The sequence below is a fragment of the Chenopodium album genome, chromosome 19, assembly GCF_948465745.1.
Source record: "Chenopodium album chromosome 19, dcCheAlbu1.1, whole genome shotgun sequence".
Lineage (NCBI taxonomy): Eukaryota > Viridiplantae > Streptophyta > Magnoliopsida > Caryophyllales > Amaranthaceae > Chenopodium > Chenopodium album.
Window position 1 is genome coordinate 17,019,592 of NC_137852.1, and position 17,845 is coordinate 17,037,436.

General features: G+C 39.5%; 1 protein-coding gene across 1 annotated transcript; it reads right to left on the reverse strand.

The window, feature by feature from the left end:
• Nucleotides 1-4,403: 4,403 nt before the first annotated feature.
• LOC145594112 (uncharacterized) lies at nucleotides 4,404-5,156 on the reverse strand. The gene has a single exon (XM_081650448.1). It carries the CDS (start codon nucleotides 5,154-5,156, stop codon nucleotides 4,404-4,406), a length of 753 nt encoding a protein of 250 aa, XP_081506574.1.
• Between the last annotated feature and the right edge of the window lie 12,689 nt (nucleotides 5,157-17,845).

Here is a 17,845-nt window from a genome sequence, read left to right on the forward strand (position 1 = left end):
CAGCTATTCACAATTACACTAAATCGACTAAAATCAAACAAAAATTGAAATTTAAAGTATAGAAAACCAAATAAATATTCTATACCATATAAATAGAATCCAAATTTATTGAAATATAAAAAACGAAAGCATGAATAGTAAAAACCCTAAGAAAAGAAGAAAGAGGAAATTACGCGATAATAAGATTGAGGTCTTTCGCCAAAATAAGGGTTTTTCTATACAGTGCCCCTGAAGTATTGACTTTTTCAAGCTGTGCCCACCCATTTTCAAAATTCTACGCTGTACCCCTAAGGTACCTTTATTGTCTACGCTATAACCCTACCCTAATCCTTCCGTTAACTAAAGTTAACTTTTCGTTAACTTCAAAATAAATAAATTAAAAAAAAAACAAAAATACCCAAAAACACCTGTAGGGAATATTTCAAGCATTACGATAACCCCAAACTTGAACCCCACTGTGATCATACACTAAAGTACGGTGGCGTTCCAAAGGGAAAGAAAAAGAGCAAAAAGAGTCGCCAACAAGTTTTAGGAACTTGTAAACCCAAAAGACAATCCAAAAGGACCATCAACTACTCCATAAGGTCTTGAACCAAACAGGGTCCGGGCATGAGGGTACGAATCCAATCTACAAAAGATAGGACCCGCCCTATAAAATACGCCTCTACTTTGTTCTGCTCGTATTCATGCGCGCTTTTCGAATAACATACAAACATTATATTAAACCTACCCTGTTTATCTATGTTGGTTGAATATTAATGCACAAACAAGACTATTATTGGCGATCACTTGAGTTAAAATCACATTAGCCTAAACCAAATTAATAATTATCTTATTAAGCGTGATTTCAAGTACAAATTCCCTTTAAACAATCATAAAAGGTGTAATCAAGCAATAACAATAAAATATAATCAAGCAACATAATAATAAACCAATAACAATAATGATCATAATAAAAATAATTATAATCATGAAAAGGCATAATAAAGCTTAATAATAATAGCAAGATCCTAGGCATGATACTAACAAGATTAATAACAAATCCTAGCATGTCACTAAACAATAAAGATCATGGCTTTAAACCTAACATGGTACTAACATGATAACATAATACTAGAAAGCATTAAAAACATCCTAACGTGATACTAGAAAGCATTAAAAGCATCCTAACATGATACTAGAAATTAAACATTAATAAACATGCTTTCTACATTGTTAATAAAATAGGAAGTAAGCTAATCTACTTACTTTGAAGCCTCGTACCTCTTTCTAATAACAAAATACACAAGTTAGTAAACTTCAATGAAAAATCAATAAAGAATAATTAAAGAATTAAAATCAAATTAAATAAAGTTTTGACTAGATTCGGACCAAACCCTCAGAAAATATCAACCTTGCACGTCTAGGGAGAAGGCAACTTCGAACTTGGCTAAGAGACTCTAAGTCTTGTGAATGCGGAATATTGTATGTAATAAAAGGTAGTTTAGAAAGAGAGAGAAAGAAAAGAATTAAGTAATTCTTGAGAGGGAATAGAGAGAATTGAGAAAGATTTGATGATTGTGAATTGATGATTAAAAACAGAGGTTCGTACCCTATTTATAAGGAAAATAGTCCGGAAAAACATAGAATTTGATAAGGAATAAAACTACACGATGTCGCCAGGAATCGACTCTGTCGCGACGCGACAACCTGTATTAGCGCGTTTTCTTCACGCGGAATCCGATCTTTAATCAACTTGATCTACGGAATCCGTACAGAAGATAAAATATGTATTTTTAAGATAATAAAACGATATTTTACTCCAAATAAAAGTCTATTTTAAAATAATTAATTATTAAATCTAATAATATTAGAATTAAAAAGAACTTTCTAGAAACTTCCAGAAAATTATAATTAATCCTAATAATTTTAGGAATAATAATTAACATGGGCCCTCCTCTAGATCATTGGGCCGTATTTAAATAATTAACCAGGCCCAGTTTAGTATCTTGGCCATAACTTCCTCATTATTAATCGGAATTGGGCTTATAATATATCGTTGGAAAGGTCTTTCAAAGCCCCATCCAACTACACAATTATTGGACCTTAATTATGGACCAAACTAAACTGTATTGGACGTTTTCATAAAATAGAGTGGGTTTTCGAAAACAGAAAGAAGGATTTTAATAAAAACTAACCGCAACACTTAACTTTCGACCACTTTTGCCTCATTCGATTATGGTTCGACGTGACAGGTATTCATCACTGGGTTTGGTTTTGGGGAGACACAAATGGGTGTCTACAACACCTAAACACCTCTATCTCCTCCCTAGTACCCACCACTGCACCACCGCCGCACCTTCTGCCGCACTTTCGATCCAGCTGCACCGCCGCACCACAGTGGGTCGCCCTTCTCTCCTCGACCCACCACCGCATCATCCTCCTCCCTCCTTCTCTCTCACTTCTCCTCTTACTACCAGATTTTCGACCAATCAAACCATATTCGTGCAGATTTTCATTGGAAAAATCAATTAGACAGCATCTATGTATTTAATCTCAATCTAATTGAACCAAAATTGATGATTTAACAATTAAAATCAAATTGGGGGAAAAATTAGGGTTTGGTGTCGTTTGATTGCGGTGGTGCGGGACTGCTGTTGTGGTGCGATTGTGGTTGCGCTAATGCAGGGGTTGCTAGTGTTTTGTGATTTTAGAGGCTGAGGTGAGAGGAGAACCTGGTCGGTGGTGTTTGTTGGTTCGTGAGGTGAGTAGGGTTGTGGGTTTTCTGGTGCGGGAGGGGATTGGGTGGCTGGTATTCCAGCGGGCAGTGGGCGGTCGAGGAGAGAGGGGTGAGCCACTGCGGTGCAGCGGTGCGGCTGGAGGTGTAGTGGTGGCTGGGGGGTAGTTGTGACTTGTGAGGGAGGAGAGAGGTGGTTGGTTTTGTTTTTTTGTTTTTTTTTTTAATTATTTACTAGATGTAAGCCCATGCGATGCACGGTTATTTTATACATTTCTAAGAAAAGATAACTTTCTTAGTTAAATCATATAATATTTTAATTAAAATACTATTGTATATTATATTAGAAAAGATATTATTATTTTTATGTAATAATGTGTCTTTATTTTAATTAATTAAAAAATAAATATTTTGATAAAATTATTTTTTGACTATTAAAAAAGATATTTTTTACTAATTTATGTAATTGAAGCTGCCTATGTGATGCACGGGATTTAGTTATTTTTAAATTAAATAAGTTATAAAACTTGTGTTTTTCTATCCGATTTGTTACTTTATTTCATCAATGATAGATACAACTTAATGCGGTGTATAAATAATCAAGAGTAGTGTATTTTTCTGTTTTGGGCGACACTCCAATTGATTTTAATGTAAAACAGTAAATCAGTTTTTTATTTTAATTTTTTTTATTTATTTTTTTTGTGCCTCATGTTGAGATATTGGGATAGGATTGTGAACTATATTAGGGAAATAATTCTCATTTCATTTAAAAATATTTTACCTACAAAAAAAAAGTAATTTATGATTAAAGTTTAACTATATACAAAAATTAACACTTATATAAACAAATTTATTAGTAAAATAATTTAATTAATTTAATATCTTGATGAAGCCACTTAAATCACAAATTCTATTTTTGTTTACAAAATAAATTAATAAAAAAAACTAAAGAGGTTAAGGAAAAATTTAATTAATGTAAATAGTTCATAAAAAATATCTTCTCGTTTAATAGGACTATATCGAAACATATTAAGTTATCTTATTTGCAGAAGTTTAATATGTCAAACAGGCTAGAAACTCGTACGTAACGTATCCCAATAAACACAATTTAAGTAATACTTAAAAATGTAAATATAAACATGAATTTTAAATATCAAGCTAAGAATTAAATCGTGACCTAAAACTAACACAAAATTCACTTGATGTGGATTTGTATTGATATAAAATTTTGTTGGTATCGTATGATGCGTATTTATAATGATAGGTGTTCCAAATTTTAATTTTTTAAAAAAATTTAAATCATGATTAAAGAATAATTTTTATTTTAATCATAACATATCAGATTTTATCTTATAAACTTATGCGCATATCTTTAATTTTTTTTTACCATTACTATATAAGATAAATTTCTTTCAAAAAAATTTATACAAAAATTTGATTTGTGGTTTTAATCCACGTGGCATTAAAATTCTAGATGTCAAATATAATTCGTTACTTTTATCTAGGTGTCAATATAATTTTTTTTATCATTCGTTACTTTTTCTTAGGTGGCAAGTGAATTTTTTAATTCTAAAATAAAATACAATTCTAATTTCTAATTTGTCGAAATAATACCTTTGCTTATGTGGCGCGCCGAATGTTCTCCAAAAATGCCTACTTTTTTTTTTTTTTGAGGGGAAGCAAAGCATTAATCATTCAAAGAAAGGGTGTCCATAAGTACATACGGAGCAATTTCAGGAGGAACACAACTGTCCCATATTTGCTCAAAATCATTCGGAAGAAACTTTGATAAACTATCAGCTACAACATTGCCTTCTCTTTTAACATGCTTCCAATGTAGACTAGTAAAGGAGCTTCCCAAAAGAATAGCATCACACAAGATAGAGTCAAGATCTGTAATATGCGTAGCACCCTTCTGCAGCCTGCATACCGCAACCTGACAATCAGTTTCAACAATTATGTGCTCCAACGCGAACCTCTTCCCTAGTCTCAAAGCCATTTCAATTGCTTTTGCTTCAGCCACTTCAATCTGCCACCAAGTCTTCATTCTTCTGGTTGCTGCAAAAATGACCTCTCCATTGCAATCCCGAGCTACTACGCCCAACCCCACCCAACCTTCACTCGTAACAGAGGCGTCACAATTAAGTTTGACAACTCCTTCAGGAGGTGGCTGCCATACCTTTGAGCTGGGCTGCTGGGCATTTAGGGAAGATAAGTAGATAGCCTTTTCATATTTATCATACTCATCCACCCACCTGAAGACACGTTCCAAGAGAACAGAAGCCGGAGTTGAAATCTGGTTGAAAACTTTATTGTTTCGATCAAGCCATATGCCCCACATCAAATACATACCACGGGTCTTAACATCATCCTTAACCTCCTTCCAGCGTTCAATAAGATCGCAGGGCGATCCCACGAACCCCCCCTTCAACATCTCCATTCAACCAATTTCATACCACAACCCCCTCACTTTCTCACACTCAAAAAAAGCATGAACCCAGGTCTCATCCTCCTTTTCACACCATGGACAGAATGCAGATTCAATAAGGTGGCGTCTATTCAGAAGAGAACGGACAGGGAGTGTTTCAGTGCAAAACCTCCAAAGAAAATTACGAGCTTTTGGACATACCTTGGCTTTCCAAATTTCAACCCAAGCATAGTGGAACATGTCAAGATCGCTGCCTTTTCCGAGCATATAAGCTGTTTTAACCGAATAATCTCCATCCTTCGAAAATGCCCAGCCCATTACATCATTTGGCCTTCTTGAACTTAGGGGAATTGAAAGAATGCAGCGTTTATCACGATCATTGAAATATCTATCCACTAGTTGTTCATCCCAATCCATAGTGTCAAAGTTTATTAAGTCACTAACCTGTGATATTTCTGGATTAGGAGTGCTCGTGACAAATCGAGTGTGGTCATCAATTAACCAAGGGTCACTCCATATTTTAATCGCTCCACCATCTCCAACCTTCCAAAGCATTCCCTCTTTTATCAAGGCCTTCGAACCCCATATACTTCTCCATGAGTAGCTTCCTCCTTGGCCCAAGAAAGACTCTAAAAAATCGCTTCGGGGGTAGTATTTTGCTTTCATGACACGACTAAGAAGAGAATTTGGCTTCGTGGCTAGTCTCCATGCTTGTCTCCCTAGAAGAGCTTCATTAAAAACTGCTAGATCACGAAACCCCATTCCACCTAGACATTTTAAAGTACATAAATAATCCCAACTCTTCCAATGGATTCTCTTCTTGTGTTCGCTTTGACCCCACCAGAAACGAGCCAATAAGGAGTGAATTTTTTGGATGACTTCTACAGGTTATTTGAAGACACCCATTAAGTAAGTGGGGATGGCTTGTATGACAGATTTCAAAAAAATTTCTTTTCCAGCCTGCGAGAGTAGCTTTTCCTTCCATCCTTGAAGCTTCTTCCACACCCTATCTACCAATGCTTGAAATACGGCTCTCTTTGAACGACCCAAAATACTCGGAATCCCAAGATATTTCTCATGGCGATCCACTTGTTTCATTTTAAGAATCCCAATAATCTCTTCTCTTTGCTCCGCCCTCACACCCTTACTAAAGGACACTTCCGACTTGTCATAATTAATTTTTTGCCCGGATGCTGCTTCATACTGGTTGAGAATTTCAACAATAACTGAGCATTCCCGTCGGTTGGCCCTAGTAAAAAGTAGACTATCATCTGCAAAAAGAAGGTGAGAGATTGCTGGACCATTCCTGCTTGCTTTCACACCATGGATATCTCCTGAAGCAACTCCTCCCTGAATCATCTGAGAAAAAGCATCAGCTACAATAATAAACAGATAAGGAGAGAGTGGGTCGCCCTATCGTAATCCACGAGACGGGGTTACTGAGCCGTATACACCTCCATTAATAACAAAGGAATATTTCACCGTTGAAACAAGAGTCATTACGAGGTTCACCCACCGGCCATCAAAGCCCATCTTTAGTAAAAGTTGCTTAAGGAAGCCCCATTCAACTCTATCGTAGGCTTTACTCATGTCTAATTTCATAGCTATATGGCCCTTTTTCCCTTTACTCCGATTCTTCATCGTGTGAAATATCTCCATGGCCACTAAAGCATTATCCATATTCAATCTCCCTGGAACAAAAGCACTCTGATTTTCAGTAATAACATCACCCAAAATGCCTTTTAGTCGGAGCACAACACACTTGGACACAAGTTTATAGAGGACGTTGCATAAACTGATAGGACGATACTCCGATGCATTTTTTGGCTCTTTCACCTTCGGAATCAAAGCAATATTTGTTTTATTTACATATTCAGGAAAAGGATTACCATTCAGAATTCTCAAAACAAAACTTGCAACATCATCCCCTACTATGTGCCAAAACCGCTGGTAGAAGACGGCGTGCATTCCATCCGGTCCGGGAGCCTTACTTGGGTGCATGTGTTTTAAGGCAATATGAACTTTCTCCTTCGTGTATGGCCTGTTTAAAACTGCATTCATATCTGCCGAAATTTTCCTTTGGACAAAATCCAAGACCACATTATAATCATGGGTTGTAGGAGCTCTAGAAGTGAAGATCTCATCAAAATAATTGCAAATGATCCCCTCAATCTCTTCTTCACCTTCCTGCCAATTTCCATCCGCACCCCACAAGCCTACAATATTATTTTTTCGTTGTCGTTGAGAAGCCTTATGATGGAAATACCTCGTATTTGAAAGGAATGGTGTCCTTCGAACAAGTGTACTATTCCGTTAGCGGGTTCAGAATTATTAGAAAGCTAATATATTCAGTAAGGTCAAGTGATCGGAATGCCTGGGTGGAGGCCGCTTCCGATCAGTAATATTAATGGATAATTAATGTTACAGCTTAATCTTGACTGAACCCTTCGGGTCACACCCAAGCATTCAACAAACCGAAACGACGAATTAATTCGGAAGGAATTAATGAGTCGACCGAGTAATATTTATTTAGACGTCGGAAATTCGAGCTTAGAGCGTCGAAACCGAGCGTCGGAAGTCGAGTCGAAAAATAGTGAAAGACGAGACGAGAAATAGTAATAAATCAACAAAAGACCAAAATACCCCTAGCATCGGAATGCCCTAGCAAACCGAGTGCTAAGGGCGTATGGCCTAGCATGGTGGCTAGCATGCGCACCAAGCCGAGCCTAGGCTGGCTGGTGCGTGCTAGCGCACTCAAGCTAGCATCGCAAGGCTAGGCGCTGCCTAGTGCGTGCTAGCATGCTAGGCGCAGCCTTGTGCGCGCAATGGCTAGCAAGCCATGCCGCAACAAGCTGCTGGAGCTAGCACGCTAGGCGCGCTAGCTCGCCACAGCTAGCAGCAGCATGGCTAGGCCATTGCTTGCTGTCTAGCAGCGCTGGCCAAGGCACAAGGCCAGCAGCAGCAGCCCGCACAAGCATGCTGGGCGTGCTGGCCAGCAGCAGCAGCAGCCTGCATGCAAGTGCTGGGCTTGCTGGACGTGGCTGCCACGGACAGCAGCACATGGCAGCCCACCTTGGCTGCCTTGGTGCCCAAGGGTGGGTGCCATGTGGCTTGTGGTCCTAGAGTGTGTGGGGAGTGAGGTGGCCGGTTGTGGGAGAGGGAGTGGGGAGCAAGTTTGGTCCCCCCCCCCTCTCCAAATGGTCCTCACCTAACCACTCACATGAGCTTGCCACTTGTTGATTTATTACTAGCTTGATTATTGATTTTATTTTAGCTTTAAAATAAAATGGAAAAATCATACTATCCCACATTGATGGGAGAGTAAATGATACTCCCATCATTTCCTATAAATACCCAAGTATGGGCATTGGGAAGGATGCTTGAGTAAGAGTTGGAAAAGGCATCACAATTAGTGAAAACCTTTGAACTCAATATTATTACTCGGGTTTTTTTGTTGGTCGGGTCTTGCTAACTCCAAGACATTGGACCTAGTCGGTTTTGTTGGTGCGGGTGGACTTCGTTGGAGGTCTCCGTGCGAGCGGGACTTGAAGCTTTCAAGTAAGAGCTCATTTGGAGCGAAGCACGCGTCAAGGGTAATTAGCTTATCTTAATCTTGTGATTAATTTAATTATGCTTATGGTTTTATTTATTGCGAGTGCGGTCTTGGTTTTGGGTTTGTTTCCGCGGTGAGTCGGACTCACCAAACCCCAACAGCGGTATCGGAGCCTCGCTCGTTTATTTTTAAAATCATATTTTTTTTTCAAGGTGTCATTATGGCTTATTTTTTCTGGTTTTAAGTTGCTAATTATATTAGTAACTCGTTTTTCAAATTTTACCTCGTATTAGAGCTATCTTCAGCCCCCGAACCCAGATTTCGACCCAAAAATAGTGAATTTTGGGTGGAAAAGGTGTTCTGGAAATGGTTTTTCCCTTCTAGGACTCGGTTTTTAGCCAGAAAACGACCAGAAATGCATTTTTCGAGGGATTTTTCGTTTTGACGAAAAATTTTAAGTCTTTCTAACCTTAAAAATTGATTGCATATTTATGGTGGTTATGTAAATGGTTCTTTCCTTATTTTATATGCAATTTTAGACCACTTTAAGCATGATTACTTGGTAGTAATTGGTGCTTGAAAGTTTGGTTTTATTTTTCACATAATTGCAAATTAATTGCATTGAGTGTGAAATAGTTGTTCTTTGATGCTTCCAAGTATTAAAGATTCAATCTTTACTTATGATAAGTGATTGAAACTTTGAGTTACTAAATTCCATGAATTTTGGTTAAACTTTGTTGATTTAATCATTTTTTAATTGATTGGAATCATAAAGTTTAAAACTTGTGATAGAAATTGGTTTATCTTCATATTGGAAGATATAATTTTTCATGAAGTCACAAGTATTAAAGTTGGAGTCTTTATTGAACTTATGTTCATTTTTCCAACTCCCTTTTATTTTGTCAAAATCTCAAGATTAATTTAAAGTGATTAAATTAATAGTGAGAAATGCCCTAATTTATTTTGTTACACCAAGTTAAACCAATTTTATTAAAGAATGATTCTTGGTAATAAATTTGGTTAATTGCTTTGGATGAATTATTTAAGTTGGACTTGTTATTTTTCATTTTTCCTCAAAATTGATTCTAAAATTAATTTAGAATTGATTTATAATGTCACACACAAAATTCGATAATTTTCGAAGCATTAGCACGCAACACGAGGCCTAAGAGCCCCGAGCCAGCTCTCGGCCAGCTGGGCTGCTCACGCAACCCATATGTGGCTGCCGAGGCTGCTGGGTGCTTCGTTCTTAGGTGCGTGGTGCTGTGCGTCTGTGTGTGCGAGGAAGGGCGTGGGCTGCTGCTCGCTGCCAGCCACATAGCGCACCAGCCAGCAACAAGCAGCAGCATGGCGCAGCAGCAGCATAGTGCTGTGCGCGCTGTGCGTGCTGCTACGCTTGGCTTGGCTGGGCGTGGCGTGAGCGAGCACAAGCAGCCCATGGGCATGCTTGGTGTTGCGGGAGTGCGAATGGGTATGTTACGAGCTTGTTGTACGGTACGTACGATCCCATAATTGGCACAATAACCCCGGGTTATTAAGGCGATGCTATTTTAAAGTTAATTTTAGCATTGCTTAATATGTAAATAAGGGTAATTTTGGGTTCCAAGTCTTAGTGCTAGGCACTTAGACATTATGGAATACGTAATTTTGCTTAACTTGTCGTTTTTAATTATTTTAATTATTTTGTTTATTTAATTAAAATTTTGGAGGCTAGGCCTCGGGTTTTTGAGCGACATTTGCAAAATTAATTTTGACAAATATTTGGGTTCACCGACTTAATTAATTGGATTAGTTAAGATTGGATGCGGAATTTAGTGGGAGCGTCTCTTAGTCATTACCATAACCGGTTAAAACAACTTTGACTAGTTTAATTAGGCGTGTTAATTGAATTAACCACCTAGATTAATTACTAGTTCTCGCGCGGTTTTATGCATTGTTACTTGTTTGATCGTTGTAAAATGCATGGGCCATTCACAGATAGTGAATGGATGAATGGAATGTAAAATTCTCTCACAGGTTTTATGAAATGGCAACTAGTGGGGCCCGATTAGGATAGAAAATACGGACTGTGATCCGTGATGTATTTTTGTAAATCTAAATACGGTCTGCGAACCGTTGAGTATTTTTGTACCTTAATATTTAGATTAGTCCTAATCGTAGATACTAGCAATTATATTTTTTGGTCAAGTCTTGAAGACGGGGTTCTTAGAAGACGAAGCCATGAAGTTGCAAAAGAAGACCTTTTGAAGACTTGAAGATCTCAAGGGGTCATGCTAGTTGCCAAATGCATCTCTATTTATGTTTTCGATATATATTTATGTTTATATATTTGAATTATATGTTAGATGCATGGCTAGGATTTCGAATGTTGAGATGATTAATTAAGTTCACTTAAATCAACATAGAAACCCTAGGTCCCTTAAAATTGAGTAAAACTTGCCATTCCAAAACACACTTACCAACCGAACGAGGGTAGTGGTGGGCTACGCCAAAGCGAGGCATCACTACTTCTCCAAGGAACGTAAGGCATACTAGGTATGCAAGTGGTTTTGGTTATACTCAACGATATGAGTGATGGAGTCCTAACATGTCGTGGCAAAGTGAATAAATTGTTTAGAGAGCATGGGATGCGACGATTTATTCAACCAAGAGTGGCTTGGAGCCATTAGCAAAGAGTTGCTTACCTTAGGAGATTGAGTGTTAAGACAAGCCAAAGCATGCTTAACCACTCTTTGTTTCTTTGGATCTTGGAATCGACTTATTCGCACCAAAATTGGGGACAATCTTTAATGTGTGAATAAGACGTTTTAAATAAGTTTGATTAAAATGCATGATTTCAATCTTATTTAAGTATGATAAATGGTTTTTCATTTTAAATTCTTTCAAATGTAGAATCATGTCTTCAAATAACTCGAACAACCAATTCTCGTTACGCTCAATTCTCGACAAGGAGAAACTGAGTGGGCCAAATTTTCTTGATTGGAAAAGGAATTTGCGAATTGTTCTCATGCAAGAGCAAAAGGAATATGTCCTTGATGAGGAAATGCCCGAGACTCCCAATGAGGAGGTAACTCAAGCTGCCCTAAATCGATGGCAAAGTGCCAATCGAGATGTCAAATGTATCATGTTGGCCACAATGTCTCCTGAGCTTCAAAAGACTTTCTTTGAAAAGGAGACGGCTTTTGAGATCATTTCTGAATTGCAGAATATGTTCCAAGAGCAGGCCCGAACTGAAAGGTTTGAAACCCACAGGCAGATCCTTGAGAGCAAGCTCAAGAAAGGAGATCCAGTCAGCCCACATGTACTCAAAATGATTGGATTGTTTGAAAACATGGGAAGGCTTGATGCGGGGTATTCAACCGAGATGGCAATTGACATCATTCTCCACTCGCTGCACAAAGGCTATGATCAGTTCAAGATGAACTATAATATGCACAGCATGGAGAAAACCCTCACCGAGCTTCATGGTATGTTGAAGCAAGCTGAGCAAACGCTCAAGGATGAGGGAAAGCATGATATGCTCATGATTAAAAAGGGCAAGCCGTTCAAATTTTCGGGCAAGAAGAAGAAAGGCGTTAAGGGGAAAGGTAAGAAGAAAAGTTTTCCGCCTAAGTCTAAAGCTACCAAGGATAAGAGGGTAGCGTCTTCTAAATCTGATTCCGAATGTTTCTACTGTAAGAAGAAGGGACATTGGAAGAGAGATTGCCTCAAGTTCAAGGAAGATAAGAAGAACGGAACCGTTGCTTCTGAATCAGGTATATTCGTTATAGACTTTAACTTCACTAGCTTAACATCATGGGTATTAGATACCGGATGTGGCTCACACCTTTGTTCCAATTCCCAGGGACTAAGGAACGCTAGAAGGCTAGAGAAGGGAGAGATTGAACTCCGGGTCGGCAATGGAGCCAGAATTGGTGCCGTATCCGTAGGAACTCTCAGTTTGTCTTTGCCCACCGGGCTAGTTTTGGAACTCGATAATGTTTATTATGTTCCTAACATTACCAAAAACATTATTTCAATTTCGGCGTTGGACGCCAAAGGTTTTGAATTTCGAGTAAAGAACAAAGAATGTTCATTTTATCTCGATAATGTTTTATATGGTATTGCACATTCTGAAAATGGTCTTTATGTGCTTTCATTAGACAAACAAGTTTATAATGTGAATAATGATACCAAAAGAGCTAAGACCATGGAGTCAAATCAGACTTACTTGTGGCATTGTCGTCTTGGCCACGTTAACATCAAACGCATCAAGAGACTTCTACAAGAAGGTGTTCTTGACTCTTTCGATTTAGAATCGTTTGAGAATTGCGAAGGATGTCTATTAGGCAAGATGATTAAACAGCCATTCTCCAAGTTGGGAGAAAGGGCAAGTGACTTATTGGGTCTTATACATACCGATGTATATGGACCAATGAGCTCAACCACAAGAAATGGACATCGATATTTCATCACTTTCACAGACGACTATAGTAGATATGGCTATGTCTACCTCATGTCGCACAAATCTGAATCATTTGAAAAGTTCAAAGAATTTCAGAGTGAAGTTGAAAATCAGCTTGGCAAGAAAATCAAAGCCCTTCGATCGGATCGAGGTGGTGAATACTTGAGCCAAGAATTCGATGACCATCTGAAAGAAAAGGGTATACTTTCAGAATTGACACCTCCAGGAACTCCACAATGGAACGAAGTATCCGAAAGGAGAAATCGGACCTTGTTAGACATGGTACGATCAACAATGGGTCTTAGTGATCTTCCTATCTCTTTCTGGGGACACGCACTTCTAACTGCGGCACTAACACTGAACCGTGCTCCATCAAAAGCTGTAGAAAAGACTCCATATGAATTATGGACGAAGAAACCTCCTAGGTTATCTTTTCTAAAGATATGGGGATGCGAAGCATATGTTAAGAAATTGATCTCTGACAAACTTCATCCCAAATCTGACAAGGTTTACTTTGTGGGCTACCCAAAAGAAACCAAAGGGTATTACTTCTACAACAAATCGGAGAACAAAGTGTTTGTTGCTCGCGATGGTGTCTTTTTGGAGAAGGAGCACCTTTCCAAAATGACAAGTGGGAGGAAAATCGAACTCGACGAAGTTCGTGAGGATGAGCAACAAAATCATAATGACAGTCAAAGTGCTCAAACAGCATCTGTTGACGCAGGTCAAAATGATCAAAATGTGCAAAGTCGAACCGACAATGCAAATGCTCAATCCATTACCCTACGTAGGTCTCTGAGGCCGAGATCTCAACCTGATAGATATCTTGGTTTAGTATTAACCGAGAATCAGGACATCCTGATTATGGATGGAGATGAACCAGCAACCTACAAGCAAGCGATGGCAAGCACCAACTCTGCTAAATGGCAAGAGGCCATGAGATCTGAAATGGATTCCATGTTTGAAAATCAAGTCTGGGACTTGGTTGACTTACCCGAAGGTTATACACCGATCGGATGTAAGTGGATTTTCAAGTTGAAAACCGACAAAGATGGAAATGTATTCATTTACAAAGCTAGATTGGTGGCAAAAGGTTACAGACAAGTTCATGGTATTGATTACGATGAAACCTTTTCACCAGTTGCAATGCTTAAATCCGTTCGGATCCTCCTAGCGATTGCTGCATATTACGACTATGAAATATGGCAGATGGACGTCAAAACCGCCTTCCTTAATGGTTATTTGGAAGAAACTGTGTATATGACACAGCCTGAAGGTTTTGTCGACCAAAACAATGCTAGGAAATTTTGTAAGCTTAAGAAGTCCATTTATGGATTAAAGCAAGCAAGCAGAAGTTGGAATCTGCGTTTCGATGAAGCCATCAGTAAGTTTGGTTTTATCAAGAATCCAGATGAATCTTGTGTTTACAAGAAGGTCAGTGGGAGTGACATCGCCTTCCTAGTCTTATATGTCGATGACATATTGCTCATTGGAAACAGCATTCCGTTGTTAGAGTCTGTAAAGGCCTGGCTTGGAAAGTGCTTCTCAATGAAAGACTTGGGAGAGGCTCAGTACATACTAGGCATCAAGATCTATAGGGATAGATCGAAAAGGATGATTGGATTGAGTCAAAGTACTTATATTGATAAGGTACTTGCTCGATTTGGCATGGAGGAGGCCAAAAGAGGTCACCTGCCAATGTCACATGGCATAACCCTAAGCAAGAAGCAGTGTCCATAGACACCTGATGAGCGGGTAAGAATGAATCAGATTCCATATGCTTCGCTTATTGGATCTATCATGTATGCCATGATATGTACTAGGCCAGATGTGTCGTATGCCTTGAGTGCTACGAGCCGTTACCAATCAGACCCAGGAGAGGCGCATTGGACTGCGGCCAAAAATATCCTAAAGTATCTGAAAAGGAACAAGGATAAATTCCTGGTGTATGGTGGCACAAAGGATTTAGTTGTGGAAGGTTATACCGACGCAAGCTTCCAGACAGACAGAGACGATTTCAAATCGCAATCTGGATATGTGTTCTGTCTAAATGGAGGGGCGTTTAGTTGGAAGAGCGCAAAGCAGAGTACAACTGCAGATTCTACAACTGAAGCCGAATACTTGGCAGCTGCTAAAGCAGCCAAGGAGGCTGTTTGGATTCGTAAGTTCGTTGGCGAACTTGATGTTGTACCCTCTATAAAGGGTCCAATAGCCCTATATTGTGACAACAATGGAGCTATTGCTCAGGCCAGAGAGCCTAGGGAACATCAGAAGGTCAAACATGTCAAGCGGCGATTTCACATGATTCGAGAATGGAAATCAGAGGGTGAAATCAGAATTTGCAAAGTTGGAACGGATGACAATGTAGCCGATCCACTTACTAAACCTTTGCCTCAAGTGAAGCACAACAAGCACGTTGAGGCAATGGGAATCAAGCATGTAGGAGACTGGCTTTGATTTCCTTGTTTAGTGTTTTAGTTAATTTTGAGAAAAGTTAATGTAAGACACTAAGGAAAACCATTCATGTTTTGGAGTAATATAAAATTTCATGCAACATTTTATTACTCCGTCATGCTATTTAATTGTGGTTTAGGATTAAATAATGAGTCCATTCGATTCTGAGAATATTCAAAATAGGGTATCAAGACCAGTCTTGGTAAGGAAACACCTATTAAGTGAACATTGAATATTATAATCGAAAATTATCCATAATCAAGGTCATTTAAACGATGGACGATTAATGACCAATTGAGATTAGTGTGTAGTCTGATTTATAGCACCGTTTCATGTGCTACGAGGACATGATTGTCGTAAATCATTTGCACAGGTATTGGTTTAGAACCATACTGGATCGACCTATGAGAATACTTTAAGAAATTAAAAATTTTTCATAAGTATACTTCTCATTATGGCTATCGGAACCTATTTCCTCGACCATGAGTAGTGTGAGTTCTCTTGTTTGAGTACTAGTTCGCTTTGATGTTGTCAAACGTCTGCCGTAATAGGGGATTATAACGGCAACACTCGGGCGACTAGGTCCTCTCAGTAAGAGGAGCTACATTGCAAGACTGGGAATGTCCCCCTAGTAAAATAGGGAAGATGTCTTTGTTGTATACAAGGCCTCTCGTAGAGCGAGACTGTAAAATGCATGGCCGTGCTCGGATGGATTTTAGAAATCATCTGTTTATTGACAGTCGGACTCGGAATCGGGAAACACTTCTGGACGTAATAAGGATGACAAAATAAATCTTACCTTATAGTTCATGAAGAGACATTAAGCGACATAGGAAAGGGCTGTACACAAAATGAGCACTTGCCCGGAAGGACAAGTGGGAGATTGAAAGGAATGGTGTCCTTCGAACAAGTGTACTATTCCGTTAGCGGGTTCAGAATTATTAGAAAGCTAATATATTCAGTAAGGTCAAGTGATCGGAATGCCTGGGTGGAGGCCGCTTCCGATCAGTAATATTAATGGATAATTAATGTTACAGCTTAATCTTGACTGAACCCTTCGGGTCACACCCAAGCATTCAACAAACCGAAACGACGAATTAATTCGGAAGGAATTAATGAGTCGACCGAGTAATATTTATTTAGACGTCGGAAATTCGAGCTTAGAGCGTCGAAACCGAGCGTCGGAAGTCGAGTCGAAAAATAGTGAAAGACGAGACGAGAAATAGTAATAAATCAACAAAAGACCAAAATACCCCTAGCATCGGAATGCCCTAGCAAACCGAGTGCTAAGGGCGTATGGCCTAGCATGGTGGCTAGCATGCGCACCAAGCCGAGCCTAGGCTGGCTGGTGCGTGCTAGCGCACTCAAGCTAGCATCGCAAGGCTAGGCGCTGCCTAGTGCGTGCTAGCATGCTAGGCGCAGCCTTGTGCGCGCAATGGCTAGCAAGCCATGCCGCAACAAGTTGCTGGAGCTAGCACGCTAGGCGCGCCAGCTCGCCACAGCTAGCAGCAGCATGGCTAGGCCATTGCTTGCTGCCTAGCAGCGCTGGCCAAGGCACAAGGCCAGCAGCAGCAGCCCGCACAAGCATGCTGGGCGTGCTGGCCAGCAGCAGCAGCAGCCCGCATGCAAGTGCTGGGCTTGCTGGACGTGGCTGCCACGGACAGCAGCACATGGCAGCCCACCTTGGCTGCCTTGGTGCCCAAGGGTGGGTGCCATGTGGCTTGTGGTCCTAGAGTGTGTGGGGAGTGAGGTGGCCGGTTATGGGAGAGGGAGTGGGGAGCAAGTTTGGTCCCCCCCCTTCTCCAAATGGTCCTCACCTAACCACTCACATGAGCTTGCCACTTGTTGATTTATTACTAGCTTGATTATTGATTTTATTTTAGCTTTAAAATAAAATGGAAAAATCATACTATCCCACATTGATGGGAGAGTAAATGATACTCCCATCATTTCCTATAAATACCCAAGTATGGGCATTGGGAAGGATGCTTGAGTAAGAGTTGGAAAAGGCATCACAATTAGTGAAAACCTTTGAACTCAATATTATTACTCGGGTTTTTTTGTTGGTCGGGTCTTGCTAACTCCAAGACATTGGACCTAGTCGGTTTTGTTGGTGCGGGTGGACTTCGTTGGAGGTCTCCGTGCGAGCGGGACTTGAAGCTTTCAAGTAAGAGCTCATTTGGAGCGAAGCACGCGTCAAGGGTAATTAGCTTATCTTAATCTTGTGATTAATTTAATTATGCTTATGGT